The following is a 20,815-nucleotide window of genomic DNA, read 5'->3' as shown; positions in this document are numbered from 1 at the left end:
GCTGAGTATTTCCAGTATTTTCGGTTTGTATTTCAGATTTTCAGCATCCACAGTATTTTGCTTTTGTACCCTGTTCTCGACCAGGCTCAGGGTCATTCTGTGTGTCACCAGACGAGTGCACAGGCTGTTCCTAACTAATGTTTCCCCTTATGCTGCAGAGCAACTCTGAAGTTCACGCACAGACCAAGCACAAGTCAGCCCTTCGTGTGCGCAGCCGCGCAAAGACGTTTAAAGGTCCCATGCACGTAAATGAATAGGCCGTCCGTACCGATAAAGATTAGGACATTGTTCCTGACCCCTTGTTAGTGGCTGCCTATGGTTTCCTTTGCTGCATTCTGTCACTCCATACCCACTCCCTGTCCAACTCTCTTGTCGTCAAGCCCTCCTTTTAATTAAAAGTTTTGCCCTTTCCTGGGCTTGTTCTGTGGGGGCATCCCTGCTTCTCCCTTGGCCAAGAAACACAATACCAGTAAGAAATGTCTTTTTCCCCTCAACCTAAACAACTATGTACATACTCATCGTAAATTTTTACCATTTATGCAATTTTGTTTTTCATGCAATACAGTAAAAGTAGGCATCACATTTTAACTCTATAATTGAAACTAATTTGCTCTACATTACAGCATCCGATCAGTGCAGGGAGTACTGGAGGTGTGCTCAGGACTAGAAACTTATAGTAACTAGACCAGAATGTATTCTGTACAAGAAAATGATATTTCTGCATTATTTTTCTTGAAAAGACTTAAACAGATTTATGCAGCACGGCTTTTTTTTTATAATTCATTCATGGGTACAGGTGACAACAGCAAGGCCACAATTTATTGCTCATCCCTAATTGCCCTTGAGAAGGTAGTGGTGAGCCGCCTTCTTGAACTGCTGCAGTCCATCTGAAGGTACACCCACAGTGCTGTTAGGGAGAGAGTTCCAGGATTTTGACACAGAAATGATGCAGGAACGGTGATATATTTCCAAATGAGGATGGTTTGTGACTTGGAGGGGAACTTGCAGGTGGTGGTGTTCCCAAGCATTGGCTGCCCTTGTCCTTCTAGGTGGCAGAGGTCACAGATTTGGAAGGTGCTGTCTAAGGAGCCTTGGTGCGTTGCTGCAGTGTCTCTTGTAAATGGTACACACTGTTGCCACTGTGCGTCGGTGGTGGAGGGAGTGAAAGTTTGTGGATGGGGTGCCGATCAAGCGAGCTTCTTTGTCCTGGATGGTGTTGAACATCTAGAGTGATGTTGGAGCTGCACCCATCCAGGCAAGTGCAGAGTATTCCATCACACTCCTGACTTGTGCCTTTTGGTGGTGGACAACACTGGGGAGTCAAAAGGTGAGTTACTCGCATTCCCAGCCTCTGACCTGCTCCTTTGCCACATTATTAATATGGCTGGTCCAGTTATGTTTCTGGTCAATGGTAACCCCCAGGATGTTGATGGTGGGGCATTCAGCCATGGTAATGCCATTGAATGTCAAGAGGTGGTGGTTAGATTCTCTCTTGTTGGAGACAGTCAATGCCTGACACTTGTGTGGCGCAAGTTGCTTGCCACCAAACATGACTGTTGTCCAGGTCTTGCTGTATGTGGACACGGACTGCTTGTCTGAGGAGTTACGAATGGAACTGAACACTGTGCAATCATCAGCGAACATTCCCACTTCTGGATGGAGGAAAGAATACTGGTGAAGCAGCTGAAAACGTTTGGGCTTAGAACAGTACCTGGAGGCTGGAGGGACTCCGTCAGCGATGCCCTGGGATTGAGATGATTAGCTTCCAAGAACCACAACCATCTTCCTTTTTGCTAGGTGTGACTCCAACCAGTGGAAATTTTTTTTCCTCATTTCCATTGACTTCAGTTTTGCTAGGGCTCCTTGATGCCACACGGTCAAATGCTGCCTTGATGTCCAGGGAATTCAACACTTGTATCGATTTTTGGTCCAAGGCTGTAATGAGGTCTGGAGCCAAGTGGTGACCTAAGACATAACATAATTTGGCATCTCAAGCAAAACACACAGAAGACATTAAAGATTTAAAAAAGGTAAAATCATTTCAAAGCAAAAAGTATTGCTGTGTAGTAACAAGAATAAAATGTGAATGGTAGAAAATAAAAATGTTAATGTCGAAACTCAGATGCAAGCAGGATCAGGGATAGATTTTCCATGACGTGCACAGAGGTGGCAGGACAGTTGGAACTTTGAGGTGATTTATGCAATATAGATTGTACCCCAGCTTCTGGATTAGAGTACAGTATACATGCAGAGCTCTAAATGTGAATGGAGCCTACTAATGGAAGTTCAGAGGGGGAGGGGAGGGAGAGAGGGGGCATGCAAGATTTCCTGTACACTATATCAGCTATTTAAAGCTAAATATATTTCAGACTGTACAGGCAGAAACGTCAGTTGAAATAGTTATGGAGCTGATGTAAGCAAAATTCACGTGGTTTTCAGAAATGAAGCACAGAAGGGGCGGCACAGTGACGCAGTGGTTAGCACCGCAGCCTCACAGCTCCGGGGACCCGGGTTCAATTCTGGGTACTGCCTGTGCGGAGTTTGCAAGTTCTCCCTGTGACCGCGTGGGTTTTCGCCGGGTGCTCCGGTTTCCTCCCACCGCCAAAGACTTGCAGGTAATAGGTAAATTGGCCATTGTAAATTGCCCCTAGTGTAGGTCGTTGGTAGGGAATGAGATTACTGTAGGGTTAGTATAAATGGATGGTTGTTGGTCGGCACAGACTCGGTGGGCCGAAGGGCCTGTTTCAGTGCTGTATCTCTAAATAAATATAAATAAATAAATAAATAAACTGCTGCACAACTGTGCCAATGGAGACTTTCCCCTATTAGCAGGAAAGGAGTGCAATAGAGTGCAGATTGTTTGGAAAGGTGAAATGCCAAGAGTCACAAAAGGGGCATTCAAAGGAAATGCATAAACACAACTTCAGGCAACCAAAATCCTAATGTAAGGCTACCCAAACATTTCCCTATACCAAGTAGATGGACAAAGTGTGAATACCACATGGAGTTTCCTCTCTACATGTTGCACACAGACTGCAGATGCAAGCAAAACCCCCAACCTTACAGATCTTCCATTGTTTAACTGCGTTTGCCCCTTCTGCAGCAGGACACACTTTCCAACTCAAGTTACACTGGAAAACTCATCACACCCTCATCTTTAAAAGATGCACAAGATGCACTGCAGCAACTCGCCAAGGCTCCTGTGACAGTACCTTCTAAACCCGCGACCTTTACCACCTAGAAGAACAAGGGCAGCTAAAACATGGGAACAACACCACCTGCAAGTTCCCCTCCAAATCACACACCATCCTGATTTGGAAATATATCACCGTTCCTTCACTGCCAAAATCCTGGACTTCCCTCCTTAACGGCACTGTGGGAGTACCTATACCACGTGGACTACAGTGGTCCAAGAATGTGGCTTATCACCACCTGCTCAAGGGCAATTAGGGATGGGCAATAAATGCTGTCCTTGTTAGTGATGCCCACATGCAAAGAATAAAAAATACCCTGAAAAAAATAATCACAGTAAAAGCAAGCTAGAGGTATGTTTTCACCTTCTTTCAATCCTAACCGATTGATGCTGCAGAATAAGGTAGTAGATGAAAGGATCTCATCCTGGTAGCTGAGCGTTCAAAGTGTTTTAGGCCACTGGGTAATGCACATGCACAACTGCTGGTGAAATGGAAGGCTTAGTCAGTCATTTAGATGACTGTCCCCTCTGGGAGAGCCTGGTTTAATATTCTTATAAGCTGCAAGATGTTTGAGGAAACTGATGTGGCTCTGCCTGTGGAAGTACTTCTGGTACTACTCCATGGTTCAGCCTTTTTAGATGACAGTTCTAGATGATGCAGCAGACAAGATCATCTCAAAGACCCTGCAGCTGTGCTGCAAGACACCCTCTGATCTTTCCAGGTATCTGAAGCTTTTGTTTTAATATAGCTCTGGAAGATACATGAGTCTAACTGTATTTGCATTCAACTTCTGCACATGACTCTTGCAAAGACATCAATACCCACAGCTGAAGAAGGTAGCTTTAGCCTTCTAGCAGCCATCTGTCTATTTTCTCCATCAAATAAACCAAGTTCAGAGGGTCGCTCTAAAAATGGTGACTACTTTCTGGGGAGGGATTCCTGCACAATCCTGTGTTACCGATAACTGACCACCTCAAAACTGATTGAATAAAATCTCCCACATTTCAGGAAAAACAACAGCATGTTTAGCTGGATGGCTACATGTGTTCCATCAATAACCCTCCGGACTTTGGGGAACCCTGCATTATAAAAGAATTACAGTGCCCTCTCATTCTGCTGCTGTTACCCATTGGAAAAGTAATGAAGGTGTTTGCCCAGGGTGAACAAGCATTACTGACCTATTTAATACAACACGTATCAATTAACACTCCAAATCCCCAGAATGTCTTAGTAAGCATTAAAATTTCAATATGGTGGCAGTGCCATCCCTGTGATGCAAGTCAGTGTAAATCAGATAATAGGAGATGATACAAGCTTGTCACTGCTTTCCTGGTGAATCTCAGTTTAAGAAGGCAGTTTCCTGCTGACACACTGTCAGAGGTGTGCCTGGCTCTGTTAATACAGCTGTACAGTGGCAGGTGTGGATGGCCCATTTCTGGTTTAACAGAACCTCACTCATTACTTCTTTCATTCCACTTCTTTTCGTCCTCCAAAAACACTCAAGGAGAGAAAAGAAACCATTAACTGCAACTTTTTTTCTCCAAAAATACCTCAACTCGCCTTTAAAGCAATAACTTCCTGGAAGGCCAAAGATTCTACCCCATGGTCATGCTGTGCATACTGTGAGATCCTGTCACAAAGAAAGGGGTTTCATGACTTTAAATAAGATTGTCTGTTGAAATTATGCTCTCATGATATTAAAAGGCCAGCTGGAAATTCACATGCTATAAAAGTCAAGCAGGAACCTGGCAAAAGGATTGCTGCAGTGTTCCACTGAACATCAACGCAAGCTCAAGGAACAGCATCTCATTTACCGAATAGGCACACTACAGCCTGCCGGACTGAACATTGAGTTCAATCATTTCAGAGCATGACGGGTCCCCCTTTTTATGCTAAGTTATTTTTTTCGTTTTCCTTTTTTATTTGGTTATTTTATTTTAGGTTTTTCAGTTTGTTTAGTTTGTTTCCACTGTGCTTACCCACTGTTTTGTTTTTTTGTGTGTTTTTTTATGTTTGTGCTTGGAGTGCTCCGTGCTTCACAGTCATTCACACCCTCTCTTCACTAATGCTTTGTCTTTCAGCACACCATTAACAAACCGTTTGCCTTTGTTCCATGACCTTCTGGTCAGTTATTCTCTGTGACCTTGTCCTATCAACACCTTCACCTCTGTTATCTCTTGCCCCACCCCCGCTTTACTTGCTTAAAACCTTTTACATTTCTAATATTTGTCAGTTCTGAAGAAGGGTCTCTGACCTGAAACGTTAACTCTGCTTCTCTCTGCACAGATGCTGCCAGATCTGAGTATTTCCAGCATTTCTTGTTTTTATTTCCTGGTTTCTACCTGTGCCGTTGGAATTTCTACCCCAACATGTGAAACTCTTAAATTTACAGATTAAAGTTACACATTTTCCGACTGAGAAATTAATTTTATTCTGTGTAAAATGTATGACATTTTTTCCTCTCTGAGGGGACAGCAAAAGTACTGAATGCAGATTAGGACGAGTGCAATTAATATGGAAATGTTTCCTGTCCTTATCAGGAGGGATAAGAGTTCTGTGCAATGTACAAATGTCATATTTGGTCCCTGCCTATCAATCCTTGCATTTTGTTATCTGCAGAGGACTTGCTGCCCTGGTAGGGCATCTTATCTAAAACAGATATGGAGCAGGGATAGATGATGCTACTGCACACCTTCTAAATTACTAATGAAATTGCAGAAATAGAAAACCTGCAGCATATCAGCATTACATGTATTACTGCAGCACTAGACTTGTACCAGGATTACATTCCCCACTGGTCCTGAGCTTGTATCCTTATACTTTACCCAAAGTAGTGCCATGCCATAGAGGAACTTATCTAGAGCTATGATAAATTCTGTTTCCCAAAGTGTCAACGCCAATCACTTCAGTTCTTTGGCTGCACATATTGTAGTTTTATGTTAATACATATATTAAAATTAAAATTTTTGTAACATTTCTGTTAATAGTTTTGTTAGAAATTACGCTTCTCACAGGCACATGCTCATCAATGAGACAGCAACCAAACCAATGTCCCAACTGGCATAGCTGATCTCGTAAGGCCTTAAGTCAAATTTTTTACCTACAGTACTTTAGTAACAAATTACATTAATCATGTCATACTAACCCAAATTCTCCTTTTGTCTTTCTCAGTCCTGCCTCACAAGTTATATATATTTTTTTATTCATTCATGGGATGTTCACGTCGTTGGCCAGGCCAGCATTTATTGCCCATCCCTAATTGCCCTCGAGAAGGTGGTGGTGAGCTGCCTTCTTGAACCGCTGCAGTTCATGTGAGGTATGTACACCCACAGTGCCATTAGGAAGGGAGTTTCCAGGATTTTGACCCAGCGACAGTGAAGGAGCGGCGATATAATTTCAAGTCAGGATGGTATGTGACTTGGAGGGGAAATTGCAGGTGGTGGTGTTCCCATGCATTTGCTGCCCTTGTCCTTCTAGTTGGTAGAGGTCACGGGTTTGGAAGGTGCTGTCTAAGGAGCCTTGGTGCATTGCTGCAGTGAATCTTGCAGATGGTACACACTGCTGCCACTGTGCGTCGGTGGTGGAGGGAGTGAAAGTTTGTGGATGGGGTGCCAATCAAGCGGGCTGCTTTGTCCTGGATGGTGTCGAGCCTGCTGAGTGTTGTCAGAGCTGCACCGATCCAGGCAAGTGGAGAGTATTCCATCACATTCCTGACTTGTGCCTTGTAGACGGTGGACAGACTTTGGGGAGTCAGGAAGTGATTTACTCGCCTCAGAATTCCTAGCTCTGACCTGCTCTTGTAGCCACGGTATTTATATGACTACTCCAGTTCAGTTTATGGTCAATGGTAGCCTCTAGGATGTTGATAGTGGGGGATTCAGTGATGGCAATGCCATTGAATGTCAAGGGGAGATGGTTAGATTCTCTCTTGTTGGAGATGGTCATTGCCTGGCACACATTGTGTGGCACAAATGTTACTTGTCACTTATCAGCTCAAGCCTAGATATTGTCCAGGTCTTGCTGCATTTCTACATGGACTGCGTCAGTATCTGAGGAGTCACGAATGATGCTGAACATTGTGCAATGATCAGCGAACATCCCCACTTCTGACCTTATGATTTAAGGAAGGTCATTGATGAAGCAGCTGAAGATGGTTGGGCCTAGGACACTACCCTGAGGAACTCCTGCAGTGATGTCCTGGAGCTGAGATGATTGACCTCCAACAACCACAACCATCTTCCTTTGTGCTAGCAGAGAGTTTTCCCCCCAATTCCCATTGATCTCAATTTTGCTAGGGCCCCATGATGCCACACTCGGTCAAATGCTGCCTTGATGTCAAGGGGAGTCACTCTCACCTTACCTCTGGAATTCAGCTTCTTTGTCCACGTTTGGACCAAGGCCGTAGTGAGGTCTGGAGCAGAGTGACCCTGGCTGAACCCAAACTGAGCATTAGGTAGTTGCTGAGTAAGTGCAGCTTGATAGCACTGTCAACGACACCTTCCATCACTTTGCTGATGATCGAGAGTAGACTGATGGGGCAGTAGTTAACAGGATTGTATTTGTCCTACTTTTTGTGGACAGGACATAACTGGGAAATTTTCCACATTGTCAGGTAGATGCCGGTGCTGTAGCTGTACTGGAACATCTGGGTTCAAGTTCTACAGCACCAATCTTCAATATTACAACTGGGTGTTGTCAGGGCCTTTATAGCCTTTGTTATAGTTATATGTTATAGCCTTTGCTGTATCCAGTGCCTTCAGCCATTTCTTGATATCATGTGGAGTGAATCAAATTGGTTGAAGACTAGCATCTGTGATGGTGGGATCTCAGGAGGAGGCCGAGATGGATCATCCACTCGGCACTTCTAACTGAAGATGGCTGCATATGTTGCAGCCTTGTCTTTTACACTGACGTGCTGGGCTCCCACATCATTGAGGATGGGGATGTTTGTGGAGCCTCCTCCTCCTTTGGTTGTTCAATTGTCCACCGCCATTCAAGACTGGATGTGGCAAGATTGCAGATCTTTGGACTGATCTGTTGGTTGTGGGATCGCTTAGCCAAATCTATCACATGCTGCTTCTGCTGTTTGGCATGCAAATTGTTCTGTGTTGTAGCTTCAACAGGTTGGACCCTAATTTTTGGATATGCCTGGTGCTGCTCTTGGCATGCTCTCCTGCACTGTTCATTGAACCAGGGTTCATTTCCAGGCTTGATAGTAATGGTAGACTGAGGAATATACCAGGCCATGAGGTTACAGATTGTAGTTGAATGCAATTCTGCTGCTGCTGATAGCCCACAACACCTCATGGATGCCCAGTTTTGAGATACTTGATCTGTTCTGAATCTATCCCATTTAGCACGCTGGTCGTGCCACACAACACGATGGACAGTATCCTCGGAGTGAAATCTCCATGAGGACAGTGTGGCAGTCACTACTACCAATGCTGTTGTGGACAGATGCATCAGCGATATGTAGATTGGTGAAGGTGAGGCCAAGGAGGTTTTTTTTCTTCTTCTTGCTTTCCTCACCACCTGCCACATGCCCAGTCTAGCAGCTATGTCCTTTAGGACTCAGCTAACTCAGTCAGTAGTGGTGCTATTGAGCCACTCTTGGCGATGGACATTGAAGTCCCCCATGCAGAGCACATTCTGTACCCTTGCTACCCTCAGTGCTTCTTCCAAGTGGTATTCAACATGGAGACACTGGTTCATCGGCTGAGGGGGCGTGGTTGATGGTAATCAGTAGGAGGTTTCCTTGCCCATGTTTGACCTGATGCCATGAGACTTCATTACGGTCTGGAGTCAATGCTGAGGACCCCCAGGGCAAATCAATCCCGACTGCATACCACTGTCTGGTGGGTCTGTCCTGCTGGTGGGCCAGGACATATCCACAGACGGTGATGGTGGCGTCTGGGATATTGTCTGGAAGGTATGATTCCATGAGTATGACTATGTCAGGTTGTTGCTTGACTAGTCTGTGGGACAGCTCTCCCAATTTTGGCAAAGTCCCCAGATGTTCTAAAGGAGGATTTTGCAGGGTCGACTGGACAGGGTGTGTCATTGCAGTTACCAGTGCCTAGGTCGATGCTGGATGGTTGGTCCATTAGTTTCATGGTCACCATGACTGAGACTAGGTTTTAATTCCGGATTTATTAATTAATTGAATTTAAATTCCACTAGCTGCCAAGGTGGGATTTGAACCCCTGTTCCCAGAGCATTTGTCAGGACCTCTGGATTATTAGTCCAGTAACATTATTACCACGCACTTATGGCATCTATCTAATTCTTGGTATCAGGTAGGAAAACAATTTCAAGTCTCTGGCGATTCATTGGAAAGCTTTAACTGCAGGGCACAATTTTGAAATTTGCAGCTGACAGGAAACTTGGGAACGTAGTAAACAGTGAGGAAGATTATACTAGATTTCAAGAGGGCACAGACAAGCTGGTGGAATGGGTGAACACTTGGCAGACGAAATTTAACCCAAATGTGTGAGGTGATGCATTTTGGGAGGAACAATGAGGAGAGACAATAATGGTACAATTTTAAAAGGTACAAGAACAGAGAGACTCAGGGTGTTTCTGCACAAATTTTTGAAGATGGCAGGGCAGGTTAACAAAGCAGTTAATGAAGAATATGGGATTCTGGTCTGTATAAATAGAGGCATAGAATACAAAAGACAGGAAGCTATTCTAAACCTATATAAAACATTAGTTCAGTCTCAGCTGGAACGTTGTGTCCAATTCCGAGCACCACAATTTAGTAAGGTCATGAAAGCTTTGGAAAGAGAACAGAAGAAATTTACTAACATGGGTCCAGGGATGAAGGATGACAGTCAAATGAGTAGACTGGAGAGGTTGGGCTGTTCTTTTTCCATTCATTTATGGGATGAGGGTGTTTCTGGCAAGACCAACACTTATTGCCCATCCCTATTACAGTTGAGAAGGTGATGCAGAAGCTACACCCACAGTGCACTTTAAAGAGGGAGTTCCACGATTTTGAACCAGTGACCATGAAGAGCAATGCATTTCCAAGTCAGGATGGTGTGTGACTTGGACAGGAACTTGCAGATGGTGGTATTCTCTTGCTGCCCTTGTCCTTCTCAGTGGTAAAGGTCACCATTTACAAGGTGCTGTCAAAGAAGCCTTAGTGAGTTGAAGTGCATCTTGTAGATGGTACATACAGCAGCCACTGTGTGCCAGTAGTGGAGGAAGTGAATGTTTAAGGTGATCAATGGGGTGCCAATAAAGTGGGATGCTTAGTCCTAGATGATATGGAGCTTCTTGAGTGTTGTTGGGACTGCACTCATCCAAGCGAGTGGACAGTATTCCATTACACTTCTGACTTGTGCCTTGTGGATGGACAGGCTTTGGGGAGTCAGGAGTGAGTCACTCATTGCAGAATTCCTAGTCTCTGACTTGCTCTTGTAGTCACAGTATTTATGTGGTTACTCCAGTTAAGTTTCTGGTCAATGGTAATCCCAAGGATGTTGATAGTGGGGGATTTGACGATGGTAATGCTGCTGAATTTTCCATAGACCCGGGGGTGGTGCCAGAGGACTGGAGAATTGCAAATGTTACACCCTTGTTCAAAAAAGGATGTAAAAACAAGCCCAGCAACTACAAGCCAGTCAGTTTAACTTTGGTGGTGGGGAAAATTCTAGAAACAATAATTCGGGACAAAATTAATAGGCATATGGACAAATGTGGGTTAATTAAGGAAAGCCAGCATGGATTTGTCAAGGGAAATCATGTTTGACTAACTTGCTGGAGTTTTTTTGAAGAGGTAACAGAGAGGGTTGATGAGGGCAATGCCGTTGTTGTGGTGTACATGGACTTCCAGAAGGCAACAGTGCCACACAACAGACTTGTCAGCAAAGCTATAGCTCTTGGAATAAAAGGGGCAGTAGTAACATGGATATGAAATTAGTTATGTGAGAGAAAACAAAGAGTTAATGGATGTTTTTTGGGCTGGAGGAAGGTTTGTAGGGGAGTTCCCCAGGGGTCAGTGTTGGGTCCCTTACTTTTCCTGATATATATTAATGACCTAGACCTTGTACAGGGCACAATTTCAAAGTTTGCAGATGATATGAAACTTGAAGGCATTGTGAACTGTGAGGAGGATAGTGTAAAACTTCAAAAGGACAAGTTGGTGGAATGGGCAGACAGGTGCTAAATGAGGTTCAATGTGGAGATATGTGAAGTGATTCATTTTGGTAGGAAGAACATGGAGAGACAATATAAAATAAAGAGTACAATTCTAAAGGGGGTGGAGGAGCAGAGGGACCTGGGTGTATATGTGCATAAGTCATTGAAGGTGGCAAGAAAGGTTGAGAGAGAAGTTAATAAAGCATACAATGTCCTGGGCTTTATTGATAGGGGCATAGAGTACAAGAGCAAGGAGGTTATGCTGTACTTGTATAAGACACTAGTTTGGCCTCAGCTGAAGTATTGCGTCCAGTTCTGGGCGCCGCATTTTAAGAAAGATGTGAAAGCATTGGAGAGAGTACAGAAAAGATTCACGAGAATGGTTCCAGGGATGAGGAATCTCAATTATGAAGACAGATTGGAGAAGCTGGGTCTATTTTCCTTCCGGAGAAGGCTGGGAGGTGATTTGATAGAGGCAGTCAAAATCATGAGGGGTCTGGACAGAGTAGATAGGGAGAAACTGTTCCCACTTGTGAAAGGATCAAGAACGAGAAGGCATAGATTTAAATTAATTGGCAAAAGAAGCAAAAGTGACATGAGGAAAAACCTTTTCACGCGGCTCTCTCTCTCAAACCTTCCGCTCGCTCGCTCTCTTGTACTCAAACCTCCTGCGCTCAGTCTCTCTCTCTCTTGCATTCAAACATCCCGGCACACACACTCTCTCGCATTCAAAGTCTCTGCACCCTCTCCCTCTCTCGCATTCAAACCTCCCACGCCCTCTCTCTTGCACTCAAACCTCCTGCAGGCTCGCTCCCTCTTGCATTCAAACCTCCCATGCTATCTTCACTCTCTCGCATTTAAATCTCACTCTCTCTCTCTCTCAAATCTCCTGCTCCCTCGCTCTCTCTCTCTCTCTCCCTCTCAAATCTCCTGCTCGCTCACCCTCTCTCTCTCTCTCTCAAACCTCTTGCTCGCTCGCTTTCTCTCTCTCTCTCAAACCTCTTGCTCGCTCGCTTTCTCTCTCTCTCTCAAACCTCCCGCTCGCTCGCTTTCTCTCTCTCTCTCAAACCTCCCGCTCGCTCTCTCTCTCTCTCTCAAACCTCCCGCTCGCTCTCTCTCTCTCTCTCAAACCTCCCGCTCGCTCTCTCTCTCTCTCTCAAACCTCCCGCTCGCTCTCTCTCTCTCTCTCAAACCTCCCGCTCGCTCTCTCTCTCTCTCAAACCTCCCGCTCGCGCTCTCTCTCTCTCTCAAACCTCCCGCTCGCGCTCTCTCTCTCTCTCAAACCTCCCGCTCGCGCTCTCTCTCTCTCTCAAACCTCCCGCTCGCGCTCTCTCTCTCTCTCAAACCTCCCGCTCGCGCTCTCTCTCTCTCTCAAACCTCCCGCTCGCGCTCTCTCTCTCTCTCAAACCTCCCGCTCGCGCTCTCTCTCTCTCTCAAACCTCCCGCTCGCGCTCTCTCTCTCTCTCAAACCTCCCGCTCGCGCTCTCTCTCTCTCTCAAACCTCCCGCTCGCGCTCTCTCTCTCTCTCAAACCTCCCGCTCGCGCTCTCTCTCTCTCTCAAACCTCCCGCTCGCGCTCTCTCTCTCTCTCAAACCTCCCGCTCGCGCTCTCTCTCTCTCTCAAACCTCCCGCTCGCGCTCTCTCTCTCTCTCAAACCTCCCGCTCGCGCTCTCTCTCTCTCTCAAACCTCCCGCTCGCGCTCTCTCTCTCTCAAACCTCCCGCTCGCGCTCTCTCTCTCTCTCTCAAACCTCCCGCTCGCGCTCTCTCTCTCTCTCTCAAACCTCCCGCTCGCGCTCTCTCTCTCTCAAACCTCCCGCTCGCGCTCTCTCTCTCTCAAACCTCCCGCTCGCGCTCTCTCTCTCTCAAACCTCCCGCTCGCGCTCTCTCTCTCTCAAACCTCCCGCTCGCGCTCTCTCTCTCTCAAACCTCCCGCTCGCGCTCTCTCTCTCTCTCAAACCTCCCTCTCGCTCTCTCTCTCTCTCTCAAACCTCCCTCTCGCTCTCTCTCTCTCTCTCTCAAACCTCCCTCTCGCTCTCTCTCTCTCTCAAACCTCCCGCTCGCTCTCTCTCTCTCTCAAACCTCCCGCTCGCGCTCTCTCTCTCTCAAACCTCCCGCTCGCGCTCTCTCTCTCTCAAACCTCCCGCTCGCGCTCTCTCTCTCTCAAACCTCCCGCTCGCGCTCTCTCTCTCTCTCAAACCTCCCTCTCGCTCTCTCTCTCTCTCTCAAACCTCCCTCTCGCTCTCTCTCTCTCTCTCTCTCAAACCTCCCTCTCGCTCTCGCTCTCTCTCTCTCTCAAACCTCCCTCTCGCTCTCTCTCTCTCTCTCTCTCTCTCAAGCCTCCCGCTCGCTCTCTCTCTCTCAAGCCTCCCGCTCGCTCATGCTCTCTCTCTCTCTCAAACCTCCCGCTCGCGCGCGATCTCTCTCTCTCTCAAACCTCCCGCTCGCTCACGCTCTCTCTCTCAAGCCTCCCGCTCGCGCGCTCTCTCTCTCAAACCTCCCTCTCGCACGCGCTCTCTCTCAAACCTCCCGCTCGCTCACAAAGATCACACTCACTCATTCTCAAACACCCCACCTCATTCACTGTCTATCCCTCTCTCTCTCAACCCAACAGTTATCACTCACATCCCCACCCACTATCAACCCCTCACACCCCCCAGTATGTGGATATAGGAACACAAATGTGTCAAATGCATGACAACAGAAGCCAATTTGCACCAACATTAAGTGTGTACAGACAAAATATTTTTACTGTGACAATAGATAGATGTATTGGGGATGAGAAAATGCCAAAAGGCCTATATGTACGTCATTCCATTTACCAATCTTTATTTCCCAGATCTCTTTGTAAAGGCAACAAAACAGACTTCACAGAATTGTCACAGTGCAGAAGGAGGACATTCAGCCCATCATGTCTGCACCAGCTCTCCAAATGAGCAATTCCCTCAGTTCCAATTCCCCACCTTTTCCCCGTAACCCTGCACATTCGTCCTTTTCATAGAACAGTCTAATTCCCTTTTGAATGTTTCAATTGAACCAGCCTGCACCACACTCAGGTTGTGCATTCCAGACTTTAACCACTCTCAGCGTGAAAAACTCTTTCCTCATGTCACTTTTGCTTCTCTTACCAAATACTTTAAATCTGTGTCCTTTCATTCTCGATCCTTTCATGAGTGGGAACAGTTTCTCTCTATCTACTCTGTCCAAACCCTTCATGATTTTGACAACCTCGATCAAATCACCTCTCAGCCTTCTCTTCTCTAAGGAAAATAGTCGTAACTTCTCCAATCTCTCTTCATAACTGCAATTCCTCATCCCTGGAACCATTCTCGTGAATCTTTTCTTTACTCTCTCCAATGCCCTCACGTCTTTCCCAAAGTGCGGTGCCCAGAATTGGACACAATACTCCAGCTGAAGCCGAACTAGTGTCTTATACAAGTTCAACATAACTTCCTTGCTCTTGCACTCTATGCTCCTATTAATAAAGCCCAGGATACTGTATGCTTTATTAACCGATCTCTCAAAATGTCCTGCCACCTTCAATGACTTATGCACATATTCACCAAGGTTCCTCTGCTCCTGCACCCGCTTTAGAATTGTACCTTTTACTTTATTGACTTGCAGCCAATTCAGGACTCGTCACCTGCAGTTCACACTCTCTTAACCAAGTTATCTTTCCATTTTACCTCTCCCCTCCCACCCCAATAAAGAAACCTAATTTTTACACACATTCCAATATATGGCATCTCATCAAAAGTAGATGATGTTTGCCAACTCTCCATGATCTACCTTTATAGTCACCTTCTCAACAAAACAGTGGCGCAGTGGTTAGCACCGCAGCCTCACAGCTCCAGCAACCTAGGTTCGGTTCTGGGTACTACCTGTGTGGAGTTTGCAAGTTCTCCCTGTGACCGCATGGGTTTCCTCCAGGTGCTCCGGTTTCCTCCCACATGCCAAAGACTTGCGGGTTGATAGGTAAATTGGCCATTGTAAATTGCCCCTAGTGTTGGTAGGTGGTAGGAGAATTGAGGGGATGTGAGAGAGGGAAAATGGGATTAATGTAGGATTAGTATAAATGAGTGGTTGATGGTTGGCGCGGACTCACTGGGCCAAAGGGCCTGTTTCAGTACTGTATCTCTCTATGACTCTAAAATAGGATCAGGTTTTAAAACATGGCCTGTGATTTCTGAGACTGTGTTGAGCATCCTCTAATGCTCCTTAAAAGTATCTCATGATACTTTCCATTATCTTCGCCACCACAGAGGATAATCTCACAGGTCTACACTTTCCCATGTGATTTTCTCTCGATCTCTGGCACCACCCTAAACCTCATTGCAATATTGAAACTATTTAGCAGACCATTGCACAAGACCAAAAAAAAACTTTTATTTTGATAGCTAAATATAAATATGGGCCTGGATACTATAGATAACTCCCTTGCTTTTCTTCAAAATAGTGCCATGGGATCTTTTATGTCCACCTGAGAGGGCAGACAGTTTAATGCCTCAGCTGAAAGACAGCCCCTCTGACAGTGCGGCATTCCCTCAGTACTGGAGTGTCAGTCGAGATTTTTGTGCTCAAGTCTCTGGAGTGGGACTTGAAAACACAAACTTCTGACTCAGGAGACAAGTGTACTATCAACTGATCCAGTGCTGGCACTGAGTTTCCTTCAGCATCTTGCTGCTTTCTCTACCCTGAGCCCTTCTAAATTTAGCTAGCACCTTTCCCCTTGTGATCTGCCAACAATCTTTCATAAACAAACTACCAGATTTCTTAGTGCCTTTTTTAAATTAGCATCATTAAAAACAAAAATGAACTGAAGAATACAAGAATGCATGGAATGACAAAAGTCACTGAGCCCATGAATGCCGTTTCCTTCCACTGACCATGTATCATTTACCCTGTCCTGGACTCTACCTACCTACTTAATCTTGAGATAAAAGTTCTGCATAAATACCCTCCAATCCTATACATAAAGCGGCTTTCACAGGGCTTACTGTGATAACTTCATGATTAAAAATTTAGCCCAGTTCCATATAGAATACCACAGAAAACCCCCATCGGAATTCTGAAACTGAAACACTCCTCCCCATCAGGAGAGACCACAGTTCTCAGACCACTCTGTATTTCATGGTTGCAGTGTCCATCACATTTACCTTCATAAATATTTCTACTTATGCAAAATTGCATGAATGATTGCCTATATTACCATCATTCTTTTAACAAGTGCAAAAGATTTTCTGAATTTAAAAAGTTCTTCCTCATCAATTAATGAATGCTAGGAACTAGCCATCTAGTCTAATGTAATATTCTATTTATACAATAAGTCATTGGCCTAGCTTTTCAAATCCTTTCACAATAAAGTGCTTTATGGTAATACTGGTGTCAAATATTACCATCATGGGGGTATAATTACCTCTGGGTGTAAAATTACAAGAAAATTATTTAACTGACTTTGGTTTATAGTGACAGTTTAATAATAGAATTTTTCGTTAACTTTGCACAAAGGTAAATATATCCCATAGACTGAGAAAATAGAGCATCGCAACAAAACTAATCAATATTCGGTTGTGCTGGTATGCTATCTGAACAAGTAATTTTGTCCAACACTGTGTAAATTGCATAATACACTAATGCTGTTAATTAAAGTGAGATGGTATATTTTGGGATCAGATCCAAATTGTGTCTATTTCGATTTATCTGAATTATTTCATCTTGGATCTTTTGGGGGACTTTGGATAAGACTTAGCCACTTGGTTTATGTACAGGTAAATAAGGATTCAGATTTTTAAATACTTGTGATGTTCAAAAGCAAATATTTCAAATTACTTTTTAGAAAAGTGCTATATGCCATAATTGGTACTGTTAATGGTGGAATCACAAACTCCAATTTGCCAATCAACATTAATTTCACAATTTTTCTTATACAATACAAACTATTCTTGATAATTCAAAGTCATATTGACACTAAAAATTCTAATTCAAGTTTTAAGTAACTGAAATAAGAGCAGTAGAGTGTAATGCTCCTGCCTACATGGCAGGACTGGCAATTCTATTCTGAGGCCTGAGTTGACTACAGTTTGACCCCATCACCAAAACAGCATATGGCAAGCTCACTGTCAAATCTGTCATTCCAGTTTAACTGGACCAGAGGCAATACCAGCTGGGTTAGACATGTGCAAAATTGTTTTTTGAAGACACAGTATGTTCCAACGGGATGAATATACAAAATGCTCATAACAAAAAGACACAACTGCAAAGATTATACATATTGTTTTACAGAAATAATCTAGACCACAGCTCTATAATGGACTTTGCAAAATTTCCTTTACAAAATATAACCTGTTTTCACTATTTCCTGCTTCCCTCCCTACTGAAATGCCATTCTTACATCACTTTTGCATTGAGTAAACGCAAAGAACCCTTACTACACATTTCAATCGACGGAGATGGGAGCACTGGGTCTGTTTCTAACTTCTTTAGAACAAGGAATTGGCACAATCATAGCTTTCATTGAGAAGCCAGCAATTTAAAATATAAAGTTATAAAATCTATTCAGGTTTGGTTTAAAGAGAGCTATATTTTTAGGGTGGGAAAGTGTAAAATATACAAGATCCTACGATGATCCACCAAATACCACACCATCATGCGGTCAGCAAACGCTACCTTTTCAATAAACTTGCCAAATAATGTTCCCACAAACATTTTGTTGAGTAATTTTGCAAAAGCATCCTTAGACTAGAGTATAAAGAAAAGTTAACGAAACTGGCTGGAGATTTGAGTTACCAGAGCTGAAGTTCTCAGAATTATAAAAAGAGTAAGAGGAAAAGGGGATGTTGAGTAAAATCAATCAGCTGGGTTTTAAATTTGGAACAATGTCGCTGGCATTAAATACCTTGGAAAATTCACTGGAAATCAAGAATGGAATACATCGTCTTTTTGGAAAAAAAAGTATATTGCAGTAAGTTCCCAAGTGATAACATTGTTAACTTGTGGTCCTCGGTTGAAGCGGTGGCTGTGTCACCCTCTTCCACACGGTGCCAGACTGGATTGCTGGAGTAGCCCCGGTGCTCCACCGAGAGCGGCCGCTACCTCCCGCCTGTCAATCAACCCGAGCCCACCGCGCGCCCCCCCCCCACCGCCTGTCAATCAACCCGAGCCCGCCACGCGCGCCCCCGCCTGTCAATCAACCCGAACCCGCCACGCGCGCCCCCGCCTGTCAATCAACCCGAACCCGCCACGCGCCCCCCCGCCTGTCAATCAACCCGAGCCCGCCACGCGCGCCCCCGCCTGTCAATCAACCCGAGCCCACCGTGCGCGCCCCCGCTTGTCAATCACCCGCCGCCGTGCGCCCTCCACCTGTCACTCACCCGGTCAGTTCCAGGAGCAGGCTCCGGACGCTGAGTCCTCGGGCGTTTTTCGCGGCGATCACTGTGAATATCTGCGGCAGCTTCAACACCAGGCACACAGTCAGAATGCTGGCATTGGCGGCCAGCAGTAGCGCCGAATCCGGCTGCATCTCAGCTCCCTCTCCCACTTCAATATATATTTAAATAAATAGAAGGAGCTTTTTCCGGATACGCCTTGAAATGAATGGCGACCTCGAGTGCGACCCGTACTCGGCGAAAAAAATAGGCGGAACCGGGCGGCGACTCTGCAGCCGGGGCTAGTGCTAGTTGCTGGAGCCTCCTCTCCAGGCACCACTTCCTTATTGCATCTGTGCTGCCAGCTTTTTTTAAGCAACTGGGAGGCTCGTGGAAAGAAGTTTGCAAAATAATAATAACTGTGCATCGCTTTCAGTACTGATTGAGGGGAAGTTGGGCTTGCAGTCCATTCCCTACATCAACTACAGCTTTTTGGAACATGCTAATACACTGAGTTGTTTTACATTTGCAATATTGTAAAGTCTGAGGTTTCGACGGCCGTGATAAAAAAAGAGGTGGGTTCTGTAGTAGACGTGTCCCACAGCAAAAGGCAGACTCTCCATCCAGGTGTTAGCTTCGGTGTTAACTCTCCACGATCGTCTTGGGGTTCTCCAGGAATTAAAGATGAATGCCCTGGACACTGTTCTGAGCAACCCAGCAGAAAAATCAGGGGCATTTTAAAGAAATGTTTTAATTTTTTGAGCTCTTGGTTATTAGTGGAGTTATGGAGGTGGTGGTGGGGGGGAAGAGAGGCTGTTTGCCAAATCAAGAATCATCCAATCAGGTAACAACGAGTTTGCTTTCCATTTGGTGTGAAAGGCGCTGTAGTGAGGCTCGGTGTGACCAGGGGTGGGAGTGTGGCCTGGGTGGTTGGAGGCGGGAGGCTATGTGATGAAATCTCCCAGATTATGGTTAAGCAGTTTCACATTGCTCGATACGGCCTGTGTTTTTTTTGGACAAATGCATTCTATCCTATTATGTTTAGCACATAACGTGTTTCTCTGTTTGTCCATCACAAACATAGTAAAGTTTCCCAACAACTACTTCGTTATTTCTTGCTAAGTTTCTACAGTAGTTTTTGAACTGTAAAGCCCACTAAATTTCAGTAACATGCACAAAGAACACACCGATAAATAACATCAGTATTTGTTGTGAAAATTTCAGGTCAATGCTGTCCACAAAAATTCTTGGAGTCACGTGACACTGTACATGCGTGCTTATTAGAACAATTACGGGCACAATAGTACAGTGTTTGATACTGGGCTACAAATCCAGAGGTTGAGAGTTCAAATCAGACTATAGCAAGTTGTGAAATTCAATTAAATAGATCTGGTAAAATGTTGTAAAAACCCAACTGGTTTATTAAGGTTCTTCAGTGAAGGGAATTTCCCACGTCTACCTGATTTGGTTTACATTTGATTCTGTACAAAATGTGATTGACCCTGCCCTCTGAAGTGTCATAGGTTGGGCAACAAGGCATTTCCAGGCAAAGTATGCTTCTTCTCTCAAAACTTTGTTAATTGTTCTAGTGTTGAAATCACTGGTTAAAGCCACCAAGGCACAATGCTGTAAATGCTCCAAACCAAAAAAAAGGTGCTTGCCAAATATTACTGTGTTTTGAGCCACTGCTGAACATTTCTGGCTCATACACCTTCCAGTGGCATCATAGAACCAGTCTGGAGGCTGATTTACTGATCACTGATGTCTGCAGAATGGGTTCTAGCTCTGTGCAAAGACCTGAAATAGTGGGTCTACATGGGGAGACGATAAGATATTCATCTATATATGAGTTTTATTTTTGCTCTTTTATATTAAAGGTGTTGCCATCCCACTACTTATCAACACTTAATACTTGTTAGATAGGTTAATTGTTAGATTAATGGTCATCCTGTCACTGTGTAATGAGACAGGATTAATTAGTAATCTTAGAGTAAAGGATTTTCTGAAAAACTGATCATATGATAGAACTCTTAACTTTGAGAGTAAAATGGTTAAATTGAAACTAGGGTCTTAAACTTAAAGGCAGTTATGGAGGTATAATGGATGAGTTCACT

General features: G+C 44.7%; 1 protein-coding gene across 1 annotated transcript in view; it reads right to left on the bottom strand.

Moving 5' to 3' along the window:
- The window catches only part of slc66a3 (solute carrier family 66 member 3), a 53,372-nt gene extending 34,383 nt beyond the window's left edge, over positions 1–18,989 (bottom strand). Inside the window, exon 1 of the mRNA XM_068022659.1 lies at positions 18,708–18,989. Within this exon, the coding sequence (XP_067878760.1) occupies positions 18,708–18,856 (149 nt within the window). The 5' untranslated portion in view covers positions 18,857–18,989. The remainder of the gene's footprint in view (positions 1–18,707) is intronic.
- Positions 18,990–20,815: the final 1,826 nt, after the last annotated feature.

The sequence above is a fragment of the Heterodontus francisci genome, chromosome 3, assembly GCF_036365525.1.
Source record: "Heterodontus francisci isolate sHetFra1 chromosome 3, sHetFra1.hap1, whole genome shotgun sequence".
NCBI classification, from domain to species: Eukaryota; Metazoa; Chordata; class Chondrichthyes; order Heterodontiformes; family Heterodontidae; genus Heterodontus; species Heterodontus francisci.
Note: the sequence above shows the minus strand (reverse complement) of the source record. Positions and strands in the feature narration are given on the sequence as shown.